Genomic DNA, 18,316 nt, shown 5'->3' with positions numbered 1-18,316 from the left:
CTGGTTTTGTGATCTTCTCCCCATTGGTCCAGAGCAGGGGTTGCCAAACTACAGCCTGCAGACCAAATCCACCCACTGCCAGTTTTTATAAATAAAGTTTTATTGGAACACAGCTCTGCTCATTGTTTGTGTATTATCTATCACTGCTTTCACACTGCAATGGCACAGTGAAGGAGCTGCAAAAGAAACCATATGGCCCAGAAAGCCTAGAATATGTATTTTGTGACCCTTAAAGAAAGAAAGTTTGCCGACTCCTGCCTTAGAGAATTTTGAAGAAAGTTAGAAGGGCTCAGGTATGCCCTCTTCCTTTCCACCAATATTAAAGACTTCTCCTCCACTCTCCATTCTTTGGGGAGAGAAAGTTGACTCCTTTGCCTGTGAAAAGGAAGAAACTTTTGGGAAAAAAAAAAAAAAAGAAATGTTTTACTGGATCAGGGATCTCTCCATTCATTTCTCAATCAAGCACAACATCTGGTACTAAATGTGCTAAACAACAACATCAGGGAGTGTGGAATTAAAGTGTGAAGGATCTGCTGAATACACAAGAGGATGTTTTAGGACCCTAAACTTTAGAGGTCCCAGGAGAAAAGAACAAGAGGAAGCCCAAGATAGTCTAGACTTGGGGGAGACTGGAGAATTTCTGGGGGTGGGGGTAGTGAGAGGGAGCATCTCAGTCAACATTCTGTCAGTGTCTTCAACCACAGTTAGATTTTGTGGATGGTCAAAATGGCAAGACATGGTCCCCTTGGCTGGCAACGAGAAAGGCAAAGGGATCTGCAGGAGCCAGGTGGCCACCCTGACCGCTCTATGCATCCTCAGGGCTTTTCTGTCCACATCCGTAAAGCCACAGGGTCCCTTGAGGTAAACCACCATACCAAGAAGAGGGGACACATGTGCATGAGGGAATGGACAGGAGGGACTAGTCCTAGGAAGGATCCTGCCAGAAGGGCTGTTATTCCACATTGCTTTCCGGTGCTCTAGGTCTCAGATCAGGGTGGGTGGGAAAGATCGACAGAAGAGGCTCTGAATTTCCTCACCCTTTACCAAGGAGGCCTTGGTAAGAGGCTGGCGGTAGAGTGGGGGGAGACTGGCAAAGGAGGTGAGAGTTTGTTCCAATTCCAAATCTGACTCTGATAGGCACTGTAACCTATTCAAGTGGCCACCATTTTGTGAGCGCTGTCTTCCTATCTGAACACCAAAGAGACTGTTTCTGCCACACACACTTCCTTCTAAAGGCAGAGGCACCAGTGAAGTCACTAGGGAATCAGAAAGCATGGCAGAAAGGCCCAACAGTCATGTGTGCACTAAAAGGTCTGTTGCTTCTGGGATGAAGAAATGGAGGCAAGAACCCTTTTTAGGTTGAGAGAGAGAGAGAGAGAGAGAGAGGAGGCAAAGATGCATACACCCATGGATGCCTCCTGGAGGCGCAGCTGTGAGGAGACAATCAGGCTCGGGGCGGGGGGCGGGGGGGGCCCTGAGCTCCTCCAGGGAAGACAGTGCGGGGACTGTCCCCCACCAGGAGCGGCTGCCCCCCCAAGTACAGCAGCCTTCTCCCCTGCATGTGCTCAAGGAGCCACTGCCTAGTCGTGCTGCCTGGTTCATCCCACCTAACCATCTTTAAGCTTAGCCAAAGCACATCTGACACTCTCAGAGCCACTCACCTGCCATGTTGGAAATGTTAACGTTCAGCCTTTTCGAGTTACAGGGCATTTTAAGAAAGAAAAAAAAAAGGGCAATCAACTCTTGTTTTGGCAACGGTAGGGGGTGGCATTTCTTTAACACCTAAGTCAAATGGTCAGAGGGGCTGGAAGTCTCTCTTTCCATGCTGCTGTCTGGAGTCGGGGCCACTGCAGCAGGAAGGCATTGCGTGTGGACACGGCGTGGGAACAGGGCAGCAGCGCGGGCTGCAGAAACTGAGGTGCTCTGTGCTCCCCGACCCTTCCTGAACTCTTGACCTTCAAAGCACTTTACAGACAGAACCTAAAGTGGACATGCTGTCTCCACATGAGGCAAAGACTCTATGACCTAAAATAGTGTTCTTCCGCTAAGCAACTGGCATCGGGGTGTGAACAGACAGCCAACGGGGCAAGAGGGGCGGCTGTCGGAGGACAAACAAGTAGCCACCAGGAGCACTGGTCTTAGCAGACCTGGAAAAGATCTAAGTCTGAGGGAGGAGCGGAGACACTCACAGGCAGCGATGCTTCCCTGGGTCCCATTACTGGCCCCATCCCTGGGTACCAGTGGAACCTGAGGGGAGCGATCACCTGTCCGGGTGCTCTGACATCCTCCCCAATCAAAAGGAGAGCCTACCCTGCCAAATGGACTGAGAGACAGATTTTAATGTCAGTAAAGTGCTTTGAGGAGCTGGGGGGGGAGGGGGAGGTGAGGAGGGGATCTGCCAGGCATCCCCAGAGCCTCCATGCTAGAGGACACGGGGCATGGGCGAGGGTTCTCAGTTCTGGCCCTGCTACAGGCACCCTGTGCTTTCTGAACCGCCTGAGCCAGGGACCGCCTAGAAGATCTAAGCCCTGCAGATTCTGGTGCTGGTGCTGAACACCCAGACTGAGCCTAGGCTGTATGCCTGGTCACACGAGGAAGCCCGAGGAGACCACGGGGTCTAAGCCAGGGGGCCAAGGCTCATAAAATAACCCAGACCTTTCCAAATGATCTCTCCCTGAGGGTTCCAACAGCTCCGCCAGCCCCACTCCTCCTCTCTTGCTTTCCAGAGGACCGTGATCCTGGCACCCAGGCTCCCACTGCCACCCGCCTCCCCACAGACCCTGGACCAAGCTGATGCTGGAGGCAAGGCTCCTCCCTTACCTCGAGAGATGGTCCCTCCAGGGGCAGGGTTGACACACATGGGTGGAAGGCGGGGTGGGGGAAGTTTGCACTGACGCTGCCTGTGCTGGGCCCGATCTGGGGAAAGAGAGAGGGCATCAAGGTGGCATGTTCTCACACCTCACAGTTACAGACCCCTGGCCTGACTCACCCCAGAGTGTCTGGGAGGAGCTCTGGGCAGCAGGGCTGCCAGGTGGTACGTGCAGCCAGTCGCAGGCTCTGAGAAACAGTCCCACAAATCCCACACAGAAAGAAGGCAATTGTCTTACGTAGATGGGATACGCAACAAATTTGTAGAGATCCCTTCCTGACTCTCAAAACAGCCCTCAAACTATCCCTGTTCCCTGAGCCACCTTGGGGGAGTCAAACACCCATCACACTTCCTTCTCTATAGTCGTGAGTGGTGAGGATCAAACAAGAAAACAGTTGAAAACTGGAAAACCATGGTACCATGTAAATCCCCTTGTCTGTCTTCTGCTTATGGTAGCTATCCCTGGATCTGCTCTTGGTTCCCAGATAGCCATTTTAGCGACCAGGTCTCAAATTACTCTGTCCCTCTAAGAAATGGGCAAGAAAAGGACCAACTGACTGTTGGGGTCCTCCCTAAGCCAAGACCAGCCTTCTCTCTCCATAAAAGTCAATGGTTTGCCATTCCAAATACTTCCATTCATTTGGAGACTAAATACTACTTATCAGTGACCCATAAAGTATGTTTTTAAGAAGTTCCAAAACTTTGATATGCATGAACATCACTTTTGCACGGGGAGGTGGGATTGTACAAGGAAGTAAGGTTCACATGTCGAACACCACCTACGTGGTGAAGACATCACCGAATCACTGGGTCTGGGGGGGGAAGGTACATGAGCTCTCTGCTCTCTTTGCCCCACTGGTTTCAATATGATAAACGGGGCAGGAGAGGAACAGGGAGAGACACCCACCCACACGACACACTTGAGCAACATTCTGTTCTGCTACCATCATGTCCATTTCCATAATGCAAATTGGCTCATATGTAACCGGTACATGAGGAAATGATATCAGTAAAACATGAGAACCCTCAGGTCAAATGTGATTTTTCTAAAGCAAGGGAACTGAAACAGCAAAGATAGAACTATAATTTTCAACAAGAAAATAAAAGACCCTTTTATATATATGTATACGTACATATATATAACGCGCAGTCCCTGCAACGAGGTCCTCCTCCCCCACACTACCAGCTGCACGCGTACCTTCTTGGCAGCCCCACGGGCTCAGAGCCCCCCTGCCCCCCGCGCGGCCTCGGCACTGCCAGCTCTGTGCCCGTGGGAACACGTCCTGCACATTTTTAGCATCACACTGCGCCGCCAGTCTCGGCTGTCCACAGCATCCTCCCAGGCGACAGCGACTGCCGTCGGCACACTCGGGCCATCTAGCTGCGCTGTACCGCCTCGGCTCTGTTTCTCCCACGAGCCCTCTTATGATATGAGAGGTGTGTGATTCTGCAGAAAACACGTCCAGTGTTACGGCAGAAATGCCTGTAGGGTCTTCTGGAACAAAGTGCCTAGGATCAAGGTTTATCTTGAAACTAAGGTGGAAAATGACCAGCTCAACCTCGCCAGTCCTGTTTGAGAAGGGCTCTCATTCATAACTAGGGATGCTGGATTGAAAAAAAAAGAAATAAATGATTTGGGGCACCTGGTGGCTCAGTCATTAAGCATCTGCCTTCGGCTCAGGTCATGATCCCAGGGTCCTGGGATCGAGCCCTGCATCGGTCTCCCTGCTCGGCGGGAAGCTTGCCTCTCCCTCTCCTACTCCCCCTGCTTGTGTTCCCTCTCTCACTGTGTCTCTCTCTGCCAAATAAATAAATAAATAGATCTTTAAAAAAAAAAAAAAGAAAGAAATGATTTGATGATTATCTGTTTCCTTAAGCATTTTCAGTAACTGGGAGGGGGAGAAGTGAGCCCTCTTCTGACCATGGAGCTGGAGGAAAATGGCACATTCTTGCTGTTGATCTAGTGTTTTTCCAAGTTTTGTGCTGACTGTAGAAGACTCAGCTTGCTCTCTTTGGCCTGATCCTGATGGCATTACCTCCGAGAGACAAGAAACTTGTGTTAAGAAGCCAGCAAAGGCAGTAACAGGCCACTTACCAGGCACACGAGCGCGCTAGTTGGGCGGGGCGGGCTGCTCCGCTGAATCACGTAAGAGGAAAGATGGCAGCCACAGACCCAGCGGGCCACGGTCCACAAAGCTGCAGGGAACTGCTCTAGCTCGTACCTTCAGAAGCATCCAGTGGCCCGCCCCACTGAGACTCTAAGCGCCGGAGTGCAAGAAAGCACCTCTGACACGGAGCTGTCTCCACACCAGTGTCTCCCACACAGGTGCTCACTCGCGCAGCCGCACAGCACACCGCACGCTAAGGCCAGGCTGTCACTCTCTGGCAAAACACCAGCTGCAGGGATGCACCCCAGAGAGATCCATCTACTCACATTTAGCAAGGGCCTGCCGATTCAAGACTAAGGGCTGGAGACAGACCACAGCCAAGTGCTTTTCCTATATCATCTCTAATCTTCGTTATACCTCTGAATATAGGGGCTGGGGAACGGGATCAGGTAAGTTAATACCTTGCTAGTGTTAATGGGGATGAGATATGAACCCCAGAGAGTCTGACTCAAGCTTGACACCATGTGACATTTCCCCTCAGGATTCATGACACCTTAGGGAGCTCATAATCTCATCATGAGGAGCAAAGAAACATAAAAACTAGGTAAGAGATAAAGAACAGTCCTATAGGACAATAAAAATGTCACAAGGCCACACATGACCAATTGCTGAGGTCATGGTGCAAACCACAAGTGATACTAGCATTCAGAAGACAGGAAAGGGCATTCAGCCTTATAGTCAGAAAAGAAAAGGTAGGTTTGCCTGAAGGAAAGTATTCAAGGCAGTAAATTCTTTCTGATTAACGGTTTTCCCTGAGACCTTCAAGCATAAGATGGTTGTTGGTAAGAATATAACACTTACCTGTGTGGAAAGCAAGGCCCCAAATCAGACTATGTCTGATTATTATGTCCTGAAGCTACTTAATACCACAGATTGTGAATTTACCAGGTGTCAGGCCCTGTTCTAAGCTCTTTATATGTATTAACTCATCTGATCCTTAGAACAACCCTGTAAGGCAGATACTAAGGTCCGACCTACTTACATCATGAGGAAATGAAGGCACAGAGGCCCAATCACCTGCCTCCAGCCTTGGCCAGCAAGGGTGCAGGAGTATGATGTGAACCAGGCATCTGGCTTCTGAATTTTTGCACAGTGAGGCTATGTTGACTCCCATGAAACTGAATGCTAACAACATCACCCCTGACGAAAAGCCTCTCGAACAAATCAATCCCCAGCCTAGAAAGAAAATCACAAATGCTCTAAAGGAATTTTGCCACAACTCTCTCCCCTGGTACCATCTCCCTATCACGTGGGAGTGAAATAACACAGAAAAAAGGAGGATTATGATTTTTACTGGGCTCTCCATCTCTTTACAAAATCAGTGCTGTTCATTCAGACACTCCCACCATGAGAGAACCTATTTTCATCCAACTTTCACAAGTGAGTGGACAACAAAGCCCACTGATTAATAAGTAAACACAAAGTGTACTTAATTTTCAGCTCAAAATATGCTGTTTGCGCTAATCTCAAACCCAATATTTCCAGTCAGTTAACCAATGAAACCAGGACGATAGAGATTAATTTCTTCACGCACTATGAAAACAGTCAGAGTGGCTAAAAACAAACAAGGAGGGGGCGCCTGAGTGGCTCAATCAGTTAAGCGTCTGCCTTCAGCTCAGGTCATGATCACAGGGTCCTGGGATCGAGCCCCACGTCGGGCTCCCTGCTCAGCGGGCAGCCTGCTTCTCCCTCTCCCTCTGCTGCTCTCCCCTGCTTCTGCTCTCTCCTCTCTCTCTGTCAAATAAATAAAATCTTTAAAAAACAAACAAACAAATAAGGAGGCAGGAAGAGGCTGTTCTGAGTGCCCTGGTACATCCAGCCCTCCTTCTGACCCCATTCAACAGGACACCACTCAGCCAAGGTTTTCCAGGCCTCTAGGAACATAAGTGGGGGAGGAGCCACCATGGGCAGGAAGACCTTTTTTCTTTTTTTTTTGGTAGGCTCCATACCCTGTGGGGAACCCAACATGGGGCTCAAACTCACCACCCTGAGATCAAGAGTCACATGCTCTACTGACTGAGCCAGCCCGAGGTCCCCAGGGAAGGACCTTTTAAATCAGCGGTTATGGAAGGTCTATTATGGTTCTCACTGATTTGTAAAATATGCTCAGAAAGGAGTCTCACAGTCAGCATCAACACAGGTAACAGGCCTGCTACTCACTGGTCCCTCAGAGGAGGAAAGTCATGCTCCTAAGATACGCAAAGCCCTCTGGAATGTGGTCCTTGAAGGCTTCCCCAGCTATAGCACTCCGTGTAAGCAGGAATGAATGCTACCCTACAGCCCAGCCATGGCTCAATTCTGCCATTGCTTACACAATCCTCTGACCCCAGCTGCCGGAGCACGGGTTCCAAAACTTGCCACAGTTTCTATGACCACTAATATAGCAATGACTCAATCCACCTTCCCCAGCGTTTGCTGAGGCCTACCCCGTGCAGAAGGCTGTGCCAGGTGTCACAGATGATAAAGGAGCCCTGGCTTCAGGGAGCTTCTAGTCTAGAGATACGACGATTAGTTCAGAACAGACTAAGCGCAAGAAAGTCCAGACACGGTGCTGAGGAAAATCAGAGAGAGGGGAGAGACTGCCTTTGGCTGATAGAATCAGCAATGGTTCATGGAGGAAATGGTGTAAAACACTGACTTAGAAAAACAGATGGGAATCCAATGAGCAGCGAGTACATGTGAGAGGATATTCAGGGGGAGGGGCAGCAAACAGAGGGACTCGGCCAAGGAGTCAGCCCCAGGTCGTAAGCACCATGCAAGGGGAAGGCAGAGAAAGGACTCTGGTAAGTCATGCAAAGAAGGGGTCTAAGGGCTCCACAATGGTAAGGGATCTCCGCAGCTCTCACAGCTGCCCATCACACAGAGGGAGGGCATGAGGTCACAAGCACAGCTCCGTTCTTACCTTTTCTGAATGAGTCCAGGCTGAACATTTCTGGCCAGGAGGGAAGGCTGGAATCCTAAAAAGGAGGGTCGAGAGGCAATGGTTACTATTCTTGGTCCAGGATCCCGCAGAGAAGACTTCAATAACACAGACAGCGCTGTCCAGAAGGCGAGAAAAATGAAGCTTTTCACTAATGAGCCCCAACTGCTGCTCCCAGTCGTAAGGATGGAAGGGCCAACTACGGCTTTATTACAGGGCTTTGTTTCTTTCTCATTGAGAGCTTTCTTCTTTTTTCTGTCCTAAACTCCCTGAACCCTGCTCAACAGAACGAAATACATTTCATCCGGAGAGACATATTTCCACCTCATCACAATACTTGCAATTTTCCTGGGACTTCTGGGAAGAAAGGAAATTCTAAATGGACTCCTTTTCTCATGTGGCAGCAGCAAGCGGGACTGATGATTACCCTATGGACAAACTAGTTTACGGGGCTTTCACAAAACCCAGTCAAGCCCCTAGAGATGGGACTTGACGGCAGTATCAAAGAGTAACTGTACTGTAATTCAAAATAAAAAGCTTTTCACGGTGGAGTCTATTAAATAACAAATATTAAGTTAAAGTTCAACTGTTGGACAAAAAGTTTTGGTACATTTTGTTCATTTAACTGAGGAGTATACCTAGAACCTTAAAACATACACACACACAGAGATAAGTAACACCTCTGGCTTAATGATTTTGCTTAAAAAAAAAAACACTCAAACTTATAGATGTTTTTAAGAATGTAGTAGTACTCCTGTGTTGGTGCAGTAACCTTATGTGGCCTCAGTTTAAAAACATTTATACACTGTGGGGCGCCTGGGTGGCTCAGTCGGTTAAGCATCTGTCTTCGGCTCAGGTCATGATCTCAGGGTCCTGGGATCGAGCCCCACGTCGGGCTCCCTGCTCAGTGGGGTATCTGCTCCTCCCTTTCCTTCTGCCCCTCCTCCTGCTCATGCTCTCTCTCAAATAAATAAACAAAATCTTTTTAAAAAATTAAAAAACAAAAACATCTACACCATGTTTTAGCAAACCAGGATAATGTCCAATATTACAAGGAGTCTAATAGGGCCTATACTCCTGCTCCTGACTGCTTTTCTGTCTAATTCTCAAATGGCGGGGAGATGGAGGTGGAGGGATGACCTGGGGCCGAATCTTTCAGGTCCATAGCAGGTCTGCCCTGATGGCCTCCTCTCCCCCAGGGATGCCAGAAATTTCAGCCAATAGGATATGGTAGCTCAGAAGGAAAACTTCAATACAATATCAACAATGATACAATTCACTTTAAGAAGTTATATTCTATAGACTCCTTCTTTCCAAATTTTTTAAAAAAGGGTATAATTTGAGATTCTAATCTTAAAGAAAAACTGAATACTATAAAATCTAAACCATCTGGGGTGCCTGGGTGGCTCAGTCGGTTAAGCGTCTGCCTTTGGCTCAGGTCATGATCCCAGGGTCCTGGGATCGAGTCCCACATCAGGCTCCCTGCTCTGCGGGGAGCCTGATTCTCCCTCCCCCCCTCCCCCTGCTTGTGTTCCCTCTCTCGCTGTGTCTCTCTCTGTCAAATAAATAAATAAAATCTTAAAAAAAAAAAAATCTAAACCATCTAAGTGATTATTATTTGAGAGACAATACTTTCTTGCTAAGAAAGAGTAAATTAATTTGCTTGTAAACAGACTGCTCTGCTTTTAAAAAGTCCCCGACCCTCTCCAAGGCTCACATAACACTATCTTTTCCTGTATCAGTCTAAAAGATATGTAGGATATTCAAGATAGGATGTTTTAGATATTTCACTGAGCTCTAGAACATTTCATAGAGATTGAAAAGAAAGCTGAGTTCCCTGAAATATAATTATGTTGGAAACTTTTATGATTCAGTGTTTCTCTTAAATAATTCAAAGATAAGTAAAATGATATTATGTCAAGAGTTCTTGCATAATGAAACACCACTTAAGTCCAGGTAGAGTCACTATGGGATGATTCAAGGACAGAGAGATTCCATAATGACTAGTTAAAAATCATACCCTTCTTCCAAGACAGCCACAAATGGATTTAATAGTGCCTTTGCTTTACAGCGTGGCTAAGCATGAGGTCCGCCACTGTTCTGTGTGCATGGCTAAATCAACTTACCTTACACGAGCAGTGACAGTCTCAGATTTTGTAGGCTTTTGAACTGGAGCTGAATTCTCTCCTTGCTATTCCTCATCACGAGGCTGGGCCTCCTCCTAGAAAATACAAGGCTGGGTCACTAAAGTGACGGGCCCCACAGGGAAAATAAAGTTGTTGCAGACCACTGAAATCCATTTACTAACTCTAACAACAAGGACAAGTTTTGTTAATGGCATGAAGCACACAATGGACACGCTGGCCTCACTTCAGGACCCGCCATGACAGACTCACGACCCATCCAATTGTGAGCTGCCCTACACCGACACCTGTAAGATACCAAGAAAGAGATGTCATGGTAAAGAGGGGCTTGTAGCCCTGAAAGCATTTTCTCCAAGCCCAGAGCAAAACTGGCTTCAGTTCTGAGTTCTAATTCCATAATGACTCTAATATGACCCTATCTAAGGTAGATAAAGAAGCTCTTCCAGATTAGGAAAGTAACAACCAAAAGTTGAATGCCATTTTTATAGTTCACAAAGTACTTCCATAGACTTTATAGCACTTAATCTATGCAACTAACCAGGGAGGTTGAAATTATATTTCCCAGAGAAGGAAATTGAGGCAGATTTTCCCAGAGAAAGTTACACAACTTGTCCAAGACCCCATAGCTGACTCAGGACAGAATGGAAGTCTGCAGTTAGGTACTGGACTCCAAAGCTTTCCATGCTTATATTACACTATCTTTCTTATTTACATGATACTATGCTGTTGCCTAGATGTCCCATGGTTCATTCCTGGAAATAATATTTTATAGTGATACAAAGGTTGAAAGGGGCAAGATGGATCCAACTGATAAACTTTGGACCATGGCTACATAATTTAAAACACTTGGAGAATAAATATCTTTTGGAGGTAAAACAACAACCTACACAGGTTAAAAAAAAAAAAAATGCAGCAAAGGATGTATCTCCTGCATCTTAAACAGCTCTACAAATAAAGAGCACTATCATAAACTCCATCAGGAAAAGAGGCCCCCCTCCTGGAAACTCCAACACTCCAAGATTTAAGTGTAAGTTGTGAGATATAGTCAAGACCCACAATGACAGGGGTTTCATTACTTTCAAAGAAACTGCAAAGGAAACCATCAGATATTGTCTCCTTTCCCTCTGTCCAGTAAGTTGCAACCAAAAACAGTTTGAGAGTGCACCTGGCCATCTGCAGTCCACCTGCTACAGTGTATGGCAAGCCCTGTGGATTGGGGTTGCAAAGTGGGACAATCTCTGTCTTGCAACATCACAATTAAGGTGACCAATGTTGCTACACGAGGACTAGCTAGACAGCATGCTGACGCCATACTCCGGGCTTGGGGGTTCTGAGGACCCCTGGGACTCCAGTTCACTGCAAACAAAGGACCCAACATGCATTAGGTCTTCCCCTGCGAAATGGGGCAAGTCACCACCAGCAAACAAAGAACACCTCACCCCTTGGCCTCCCCCAGTGACAAGGTCGGTGCAAAAAGGGGCAAACCAGGGGGGCCAGAATGCACCAGGCCTCCCTTTGGACGAACGGTCCAGGCGGCACGGGGGACAGACAAAGGTCCCGGGGCACTCCGGGGGCTTCCTCCAGGCCCTGCCTCGGGGAACCGAGCATCCCCTGAGGCGGAGGCGTCGTTGCGCCAATGAAGCGGCCTCTCCCGCGGTCCCCGCGGAGCCCCTGGCTACCAGGCCCGCCCCGGCGGACCGGCCTGGCCCCCGCCCCCGCCCAGGCTCCATGGCAACGGCAGGCCGAGGCCTGGCTGCCCACGGCTCGGCCGGGCCGGCTTCGCGGGCAGGCCTAGGATGCCCGGCCTGCTCCTCGGGCCCGCCCGCTTCTCCGCCCCACTCTCCGCCAAGCCGGCGGTCGGACCCGGGCCCCTCCTCGCGCCGACCACCCCCGGCCGCGGCAAGCTCCTCAAGAGGACACGAAAGGGGAGAATAAAAAGCCCAATTCACCTGTTGTTACAGATGTGAAACAAGCCTCGGTGCACCGCGCATGAGCCGCGGGCCCCCCCCCAACCACGGCCGGACTACAACTCCCACCAGCGGCGGCGCGGCCCCTTCCGGGTCCCGTGGCGGAAGTCCCGCCGGCCGCCCCGGCGCTCCCCGCCCCGTCTCCTGCGCCAGCGCCGCGTCTGAGCGGGTCTCCAGCGGGTCTCCAGCGGGTCCCCCACACGGGGCTCACAGTGGCCTCCTAGGGCTCACGCCGCTGGGCGGCCAACCCGCGGCGAGACCCCGGCGCTGGGCCCAATGGGGGGGGGGGTGGCCGCGGTGGGCGCAGGCGGGACTTCCGGCAGAGCGGCCGAGGGGGTGGGCGCGCGGGCTGCTGTGGGGCCGCCGAGGGAGCGGGACTGGGCTGCCGGGGCCGGGGCCTCACACCGCGCCTCCTCGCAGCGCCTCAGCATGCGGCAGTGTGAGAGCGGGAGGGCCCTCGCGTCCTCTGCGCCCCCACCCTGCGGCCCCCGGCCAGTCAGGGCTGAGCCGGGAACGAAATCCTGCTTGGGCTCCGGACCTGCACCCGCCTTCCCCGCCACAGCCCGTTGCCACGCCTCTTCTCCTCTCCATCTCTCCTCCGATCTTCTGTTGCTTTAGGGAGGTGAGAATTTCTGCCTCACGACGTTGTTAGGAGGAGACCAGCGCGATGGCACGTTGTAAACTGTACAACGCTGGGGAAAGGACAAGGTGGCACTTGCTGGTCCGAATGCCGCTGGGCGGCTCTGGAGGTCTCGCCCCCGCCCCCTGGCCTCCGAAGTGAGCAAGGAGCATTGTCCCTGTCACATGCTGCGGTCCTCTAGATGAGGCTCCTGTGGGAGTTCGGTGGCATCCAACTTCAAAAGGAGAGAACTCAGATGGGATTGCTCTGAGGCTGGGTCAAGATTTTACAGCTGGAACGACCTAGAATATGCTTTTAAGACGTGGCCTTTCAGGATATATGAAGAATTTTGCCATATCCCGTCTTTTTTGTCCAAGCAATTAAATGCAACAAGTATTTTTTTTCTCTCTACATTGGACAGAAGGGTGGGGGAGGTGAGCGTGGAGCATCATCCACTCATTCAAATAATTATTACCTTTAATGAGCAGGGCATGGTGCGGGGCTATGGTGTGTGGGAAATGATCCCTGTACAGATATTTGAGTGAACTGTATAGCAATTGATATAAGCAGGTTTTGAGGATACAACAACCTGCCCTCGAGGGGCTTAGGGCATGGTAGACAAGATGAGAACATCGTGTGGGGCAAAAAGAAAGTGATAAATGCTAGGGAGGAGATATCAAGTGTTAGAGGATTGAGAGAAAGGAAAATCAAGGAGAAGGAACCACAGAAGCAAAAACACCAGTGGAACAAAAGGCAACTTCTAAGAATATGCAGTAGCTTGGTGTGACCAGAGGGTTGGATATGTGTACCAGCTTTAGAGGCGATGAACAAAAAAGTATAGCGGGGAATGCTATGCTGAGGGATGTTAACTTTATTTGTACACAATTATCTTTCTAAGATACTATTTTTACAGTTCTAAGTAGGAAAGAACCATCGGATTTCAGGAAGGTTATTCTAAAAGTATGAGGGTAAAATAGAAGTGAGGGTACTAATGAGATGAGGAGGTACCGAGGGATTCAGCTGTGCTCAGGAGTGAAAAGGGCAAGAAAGAGGTATGACAGGGTGATGGTAAAGCGCCAAGCTGACCTCTGGCCACAGGTGTGTGGAAAGGTGACTGAGATCTGTGCCGGGGGACTGGAAGGATTGCGCACTGTTACCATAATGAAGGGACAGGGCAGTCGGAGATGATGGATTCCACTTCATACAGATTATGTTTGAAATGCTGTTGGGAACATTAAGTGATGAACATGTCCCTACTGCAAAAGATGTCCTGACAGAATGAGAAAAGCAGGTAAACAAGTCTTAAGACCTAGGGGAAACCCTGCAAAAGAGGCACAAGTGGAACATTCATAGTGCTTTTCCTTGCTGCAGATTTCCCATTTTTAGTTTTCTTTCTGAAGGACCTTTCCTTGAACTATTCTTTTTTTTTTTTAATATTTTATTTATTTATCTGATAGAGAGAGACACAGTGAGAGAGGAAACACAAGCCGGGGGAGTGGGAGAGGGAGAAGCAGGCTTCCCGCTGAGCAGGGAGCCCGATGCGGGGCTCAATCCCAGGATCCCAGGATCATGACCTGAGCCGAGACGCTTAACGACTGAGCCACCCAGGCACCCCTCCTTAACTATTCTTAATGAATGGCTGTATCTGGTGAAGTTGATAAAGTGATCCATTTTATAAGATAAGGTGAGTGCCAATGAGTGTCTTTTTCCCTCTCCCATATATTTCCCCTCTTGTTTCCTGCTCATTTCCTTATCACTACCTTATTTTCCTGGGTCCAATCCCTAGACTTCATTCTTTGCTAATATCTCTATCTAGAAACTCCGCTTCCTCAGACCATGTAAGGCCCTCTAACAGTTTCTTCTTCCCCATGTGGTAGCACCCAAGGTATATCTTTGATCTGTCTTCCCCAACTAGAACGCCAGCCTCTTGGAGTTATATTTGGGTCCCAATGCCAGGTAAGTGCTCCAAGGAGTGTTGTTGTGGTTTTTTTTTTAAAGATTTTATTTATTTATTTGACAGAGACACAGCGAGAGAGGGAGCACAAGCAGGGGGAGTGGGAGAAGGAGAAGCAGGCTTCCCGCTGAGCAGAGAGCCCGCCCAATGTGGGGCTCCATCCCAGGACCCTGGGATCATGACCTGAGCCGAAGGCAGAAGCTTAACGACTGAGCCACCCAGGCGCCCCTACAAGGAGTGTTTGGATAATGGTTTTCCTCCATCAGATTCTCGTCCTGTGGATTCATGCTACCTAGGTTACTTTTCTTCAGGTTCTTAAGGTTGAGGTGTTGGTAGAACCAATTTTATTTTATATATTGAAGTAGAACTTGTAACAAAGGCCATCAAGCCACAGAATAGAGGGTGGAAGAAGAACATAATTTTATAATAACTCATGGGATCTATAGCCACGAGAAGTGGGATCAAAGACCTCCCTTGCAGCTCCACGCTACTGTTTCTATGTGCCTGCAGGAGATTGTGTTGCTAGTCCCACAGTATTTCTTGGATTCCTTTAACCTGCCCACACTTTCTGTCAGTAGTCCCGTTTGTAAACTCTTCTTCAGTTGCCTAGTTTGCGTGGCATTTCCCCCCCTTACGTTTATTACCCCAGACTAACCTACTTCAAAGTAGGTTTTCAAAAAAGGCTAAATACTCTCTTTCTGTGCTTTGTCAAAGTCAGAGCGGAGTAGTTGGCAAAATATACCGTAGAGTTAGAAGATTCTTAAGTCAGAACAAAGTTGAACCAGATGACTTTTCAGGCCATTTCAGTTCTGAAATTTCATTACTCTGGACAGAATTCCATTTACAGTGGCACCTGGGTGGCTCAGTCAGTTAAACTGTCTACCTTCAGCTCAGGTCATGATCTCAGGATCCTGGGATTGAGCCCCGCATCCGGCTCTGCTCAACAGTGAGTCTGCTTCTCTCTCTTCCTCTCCGTCTGTGATCTCTCTTGCTCTCTCTCAAATAAATACGTAAATAAAATCTTTAAAAAAAAAAGGGGGGGTTGGTGCCTGAGTGGCTCAGTCGGTTGGGCGTCAGCCTTTGGCTCAGATTGTGATCTCAGGATCCTGGGATAGAGCCCCATGTCGGGCTCCCTCCTCGCAGGGAACCTGCTTCTCCCTCTCCTCCCTGCTCTTGCTCTCTCCGGCTACCTCTCTCTCTCTCAAATAAATAAAATCTTTAAAGAAAATCTTTAAAAAAAAAAAATTCCATTTACAGTTAACTGGTGCTTATTCAGATCTCTGTAAAAATGGAAAATTCCAGGGCGCCTGGGTGGCTCAGTTGGTTAAGAGACTGCCTTCGGCTCAGGTCATGATCCTGGAGTCCCGGGATCGAGTCCCACATCGGACTCCCTGCTCAGCAGGGAGTCTGCTTCTCCCTCTGACCCTCCTCCCTCTCATGCTCTCTGTCTCTCATTCTCTCTGTCTCAAATAAATAAATAAAATCTTTAAAAAAAAAATGGAAAATTCCATAAACTCTGGTTTTTATTAAGGTGGGGAATTAATTTATTTAATATGCAAAGAATTTCCAGATTAATTTTTTAACATCCATAATGCAATAAAAAATGGGTATTGGGCATGAATAGGAAGTGAGCAAAAAAAGCATTGCATATGGCCCTTAGGTTTAGGAAGAGAAAAGTTCAGCCTTGCTTTTTTTTTTTTAAATGTATTATCTTTTATTGTGGCAAAATACACCTAACATAAAAATTTGACATTTTAGGGCGCCTGGGTGGCTCAGTTGGTTGAGCAACTGCCTTCGGCTCAGGTCATGATCCTGGGGTCCTGGGATCGAGCCCCACTGCTCAGCGGGATGCCTGCTTCTCCCTCTGACCCTCTTCCCTCTCGTGCTCTCTGTCTCTCATTCTCTCTCTCTCAAATAAATAAATAAAATCTTTAAAAAAAAAATTTGACACTTTAACCACTTTAAAGTGTACATTTCAGTGACATTTGGTACATGTACATGTTGTGCAGCCATCAGTACTGTCTAGTTCCAGAACATTTTCATTACCCCAAAAGGAAGCCCCATGTGTACCCATTAAGCAGTCACTCCCCATCCTCCTCCCACCCTCCCCAGCAACAGTCCCTGGCAACCACTAATCTGCTTTCTGTTTCCATGGATTTTCTTATTCCAGATAGTTCATGTAAATGAAATCATATAACATGGCCTTTTATATCTGACTTTTTATCAGTTAGCATCGTGTTTTCAAGAATTGTCTGTTTTGTGGCATATGTCAGTACTTCATTTCTTTTTTCTTTTTAATTTTTTAGTAATCTCTACACCCAGCATGGGGCTCGAGCTCACAACTCTGAGATCAAGAGCTGCATGCTGTACCAACTGAACCAGCCAGGCCCCCAGTACATTATTATAATATATTTATAATATAATATTCCATTTTGTTTATCCATCCATATGTTGCTGGGCACTTGAGTTGTTTCCGCCTTTTGGCTATTGGGAATAGCACTGCCATGAACATTGGTGTGCACGTTTTGGTTGGAACAACTGTTTTTATTTTGGGGGTACATACCTAGGAGTAGAATTGCAACTTTGCTTTTTTTTTTTTGTTTAAATATTTATTTATTTGACAGAGAGAGAGAGCACAAGCAGGGGAAGTTGCAGGCAGAGGGAAAAGCAGGCTTTCCACTGAGCAGGGAGCCCGATGCGGGGCTCGATCCCAGGACCCTGGGATCATGACCCAAGCCGAAGGCAGACACTCAACTGACTGAGCCACCCAGGTGCCCCGCAACTTTGCTTTTTTTTAAGATTTGTTCATTTTATTTATTTTAGAGAGAGAGAGCACATGTGGGAGGAGGAACAGAGGGGGAGAGAGAATCTCAAGCAAGCTCCGCGCTGAGCGTGGAGCCCGACACAGGGCTTGATCTCACAACCCTGAGATCATGACCTGAGCTGAAATCAAGAGTCAGATGCCCAACCAACTGAGCCACCCAGGCACCCTGCAACTGTGCTTATTTTTTAAAGACAGTTAAAACTATGGGACCCACTTAGCATTCTTCCTTCAAGGATTTGTAAGATTTGTTTTCTCTCTTCATCTGGGTTTCTGCTCAGATGTTATCTCAGAGACTGCTTCCCAGACCACCTTGTGTATTTATTTGTGTTATCCTTACTTATTGCTTGTTTCTCCCCTGGAATAAAGGTCTTGAGGGTAGGGACTTAATTCTTTGTCGCCAGTGTCTCCTTAGCACCTTGCACAGGATCTGGCACTGTTGAGAAGTAGGTGCTGAGTAAATTCTGAATGGGCACTTCCACTTGGGAGACAAGCACTCATACACTATTGCGGGAACTGTAAATTGGTAGTACTTATTCAGAGGGTAGTTTGGCAGTGTCAGATTTAAAATGTTCATGCCCTTTGACTCATTTCAGTTCTAGGAGTTTATCTAACCATATCCCCATATATATGTAAGAAAATTCATTGCTGGGGCGCCTGGGTGGCTCGGTCGGTTAAGTGTCTGCCTTCGGCTCAGGTCATGATCCCAGGGTCCTGGGATAGAGCCCCCCATGGAGCCCCACATCGAGGCCCGCATTGGGCCCTGCACTGGGCCCCACTTTGGGCTCCCTGCGGGAGTCTGCCTCTCCTTCTCTGCCCCGCCCCCTGCTTGTGTGTGCTCTCTCTCTCCCCCA

General features: G+C 48.4%; 1 protein-coding gene across 3 annotated transcripts in view; it reads right to left on the bottom strand.

The window, feature by feature from the left end:
- Positions 1–12,209, bottom strand: part of DHX30 (DExH-box helicase 30) — a 29,281-nt gene extending 17,072 nt beyond the window's left edge. The window contains exons 1-4 of one of the 3 annotated variants that reach the window (XM_006732993.3): positions 12,051–12,209; positions 10,084–10,178; positions 7,940–7,994; positions 2,821–2,916 (exon numbers count right to left, since the gene is read on the bottom strand). In XM_006732993.3, the coding sequence (XP_006733056.1) occupies positions 2,821–2,916; positions 7,940–7,967 (124 nt within the window). In that variant the 5' untranslated portion in view covers positions 7,968–7,994; positions 10,084–10,178; positions 12,051–12,209. Of the gene's footprint in view, positions 1–1,661; positions 1,691–2,820; positions 2,917–7,939; positions 7,995–10,083; positions 10,179–12,050 lie in introns of those variants that run through there. The other 2 variants (XM_031027844.2, XM_031027843.2) reach the window with 2 other exon arrangements.
- Between the last annotated feature and the right edge of the window lie 6,107 nt (positions 12,210–18,316).

Source organism: Leptonychotes weddellii, chromosome 1 (assembly GCF_054177405.1).
Source record: "Leptonychotes weddellii isolate Sample4059 chromosome 1, ASM5417740v2, whole genome shotgun sequence".
Classification (NCBI taxonomy): Eukaryota; Metazoa; Chordata; class Mammalia; order Carnivora; family Phocidae; genus Leptonychotes; species Leptonychotes weddellii.
Note: the sequence above shows the minus strand (reverse complement) of the source record. Positions and strands in the feature narration are given on the sequence as shown.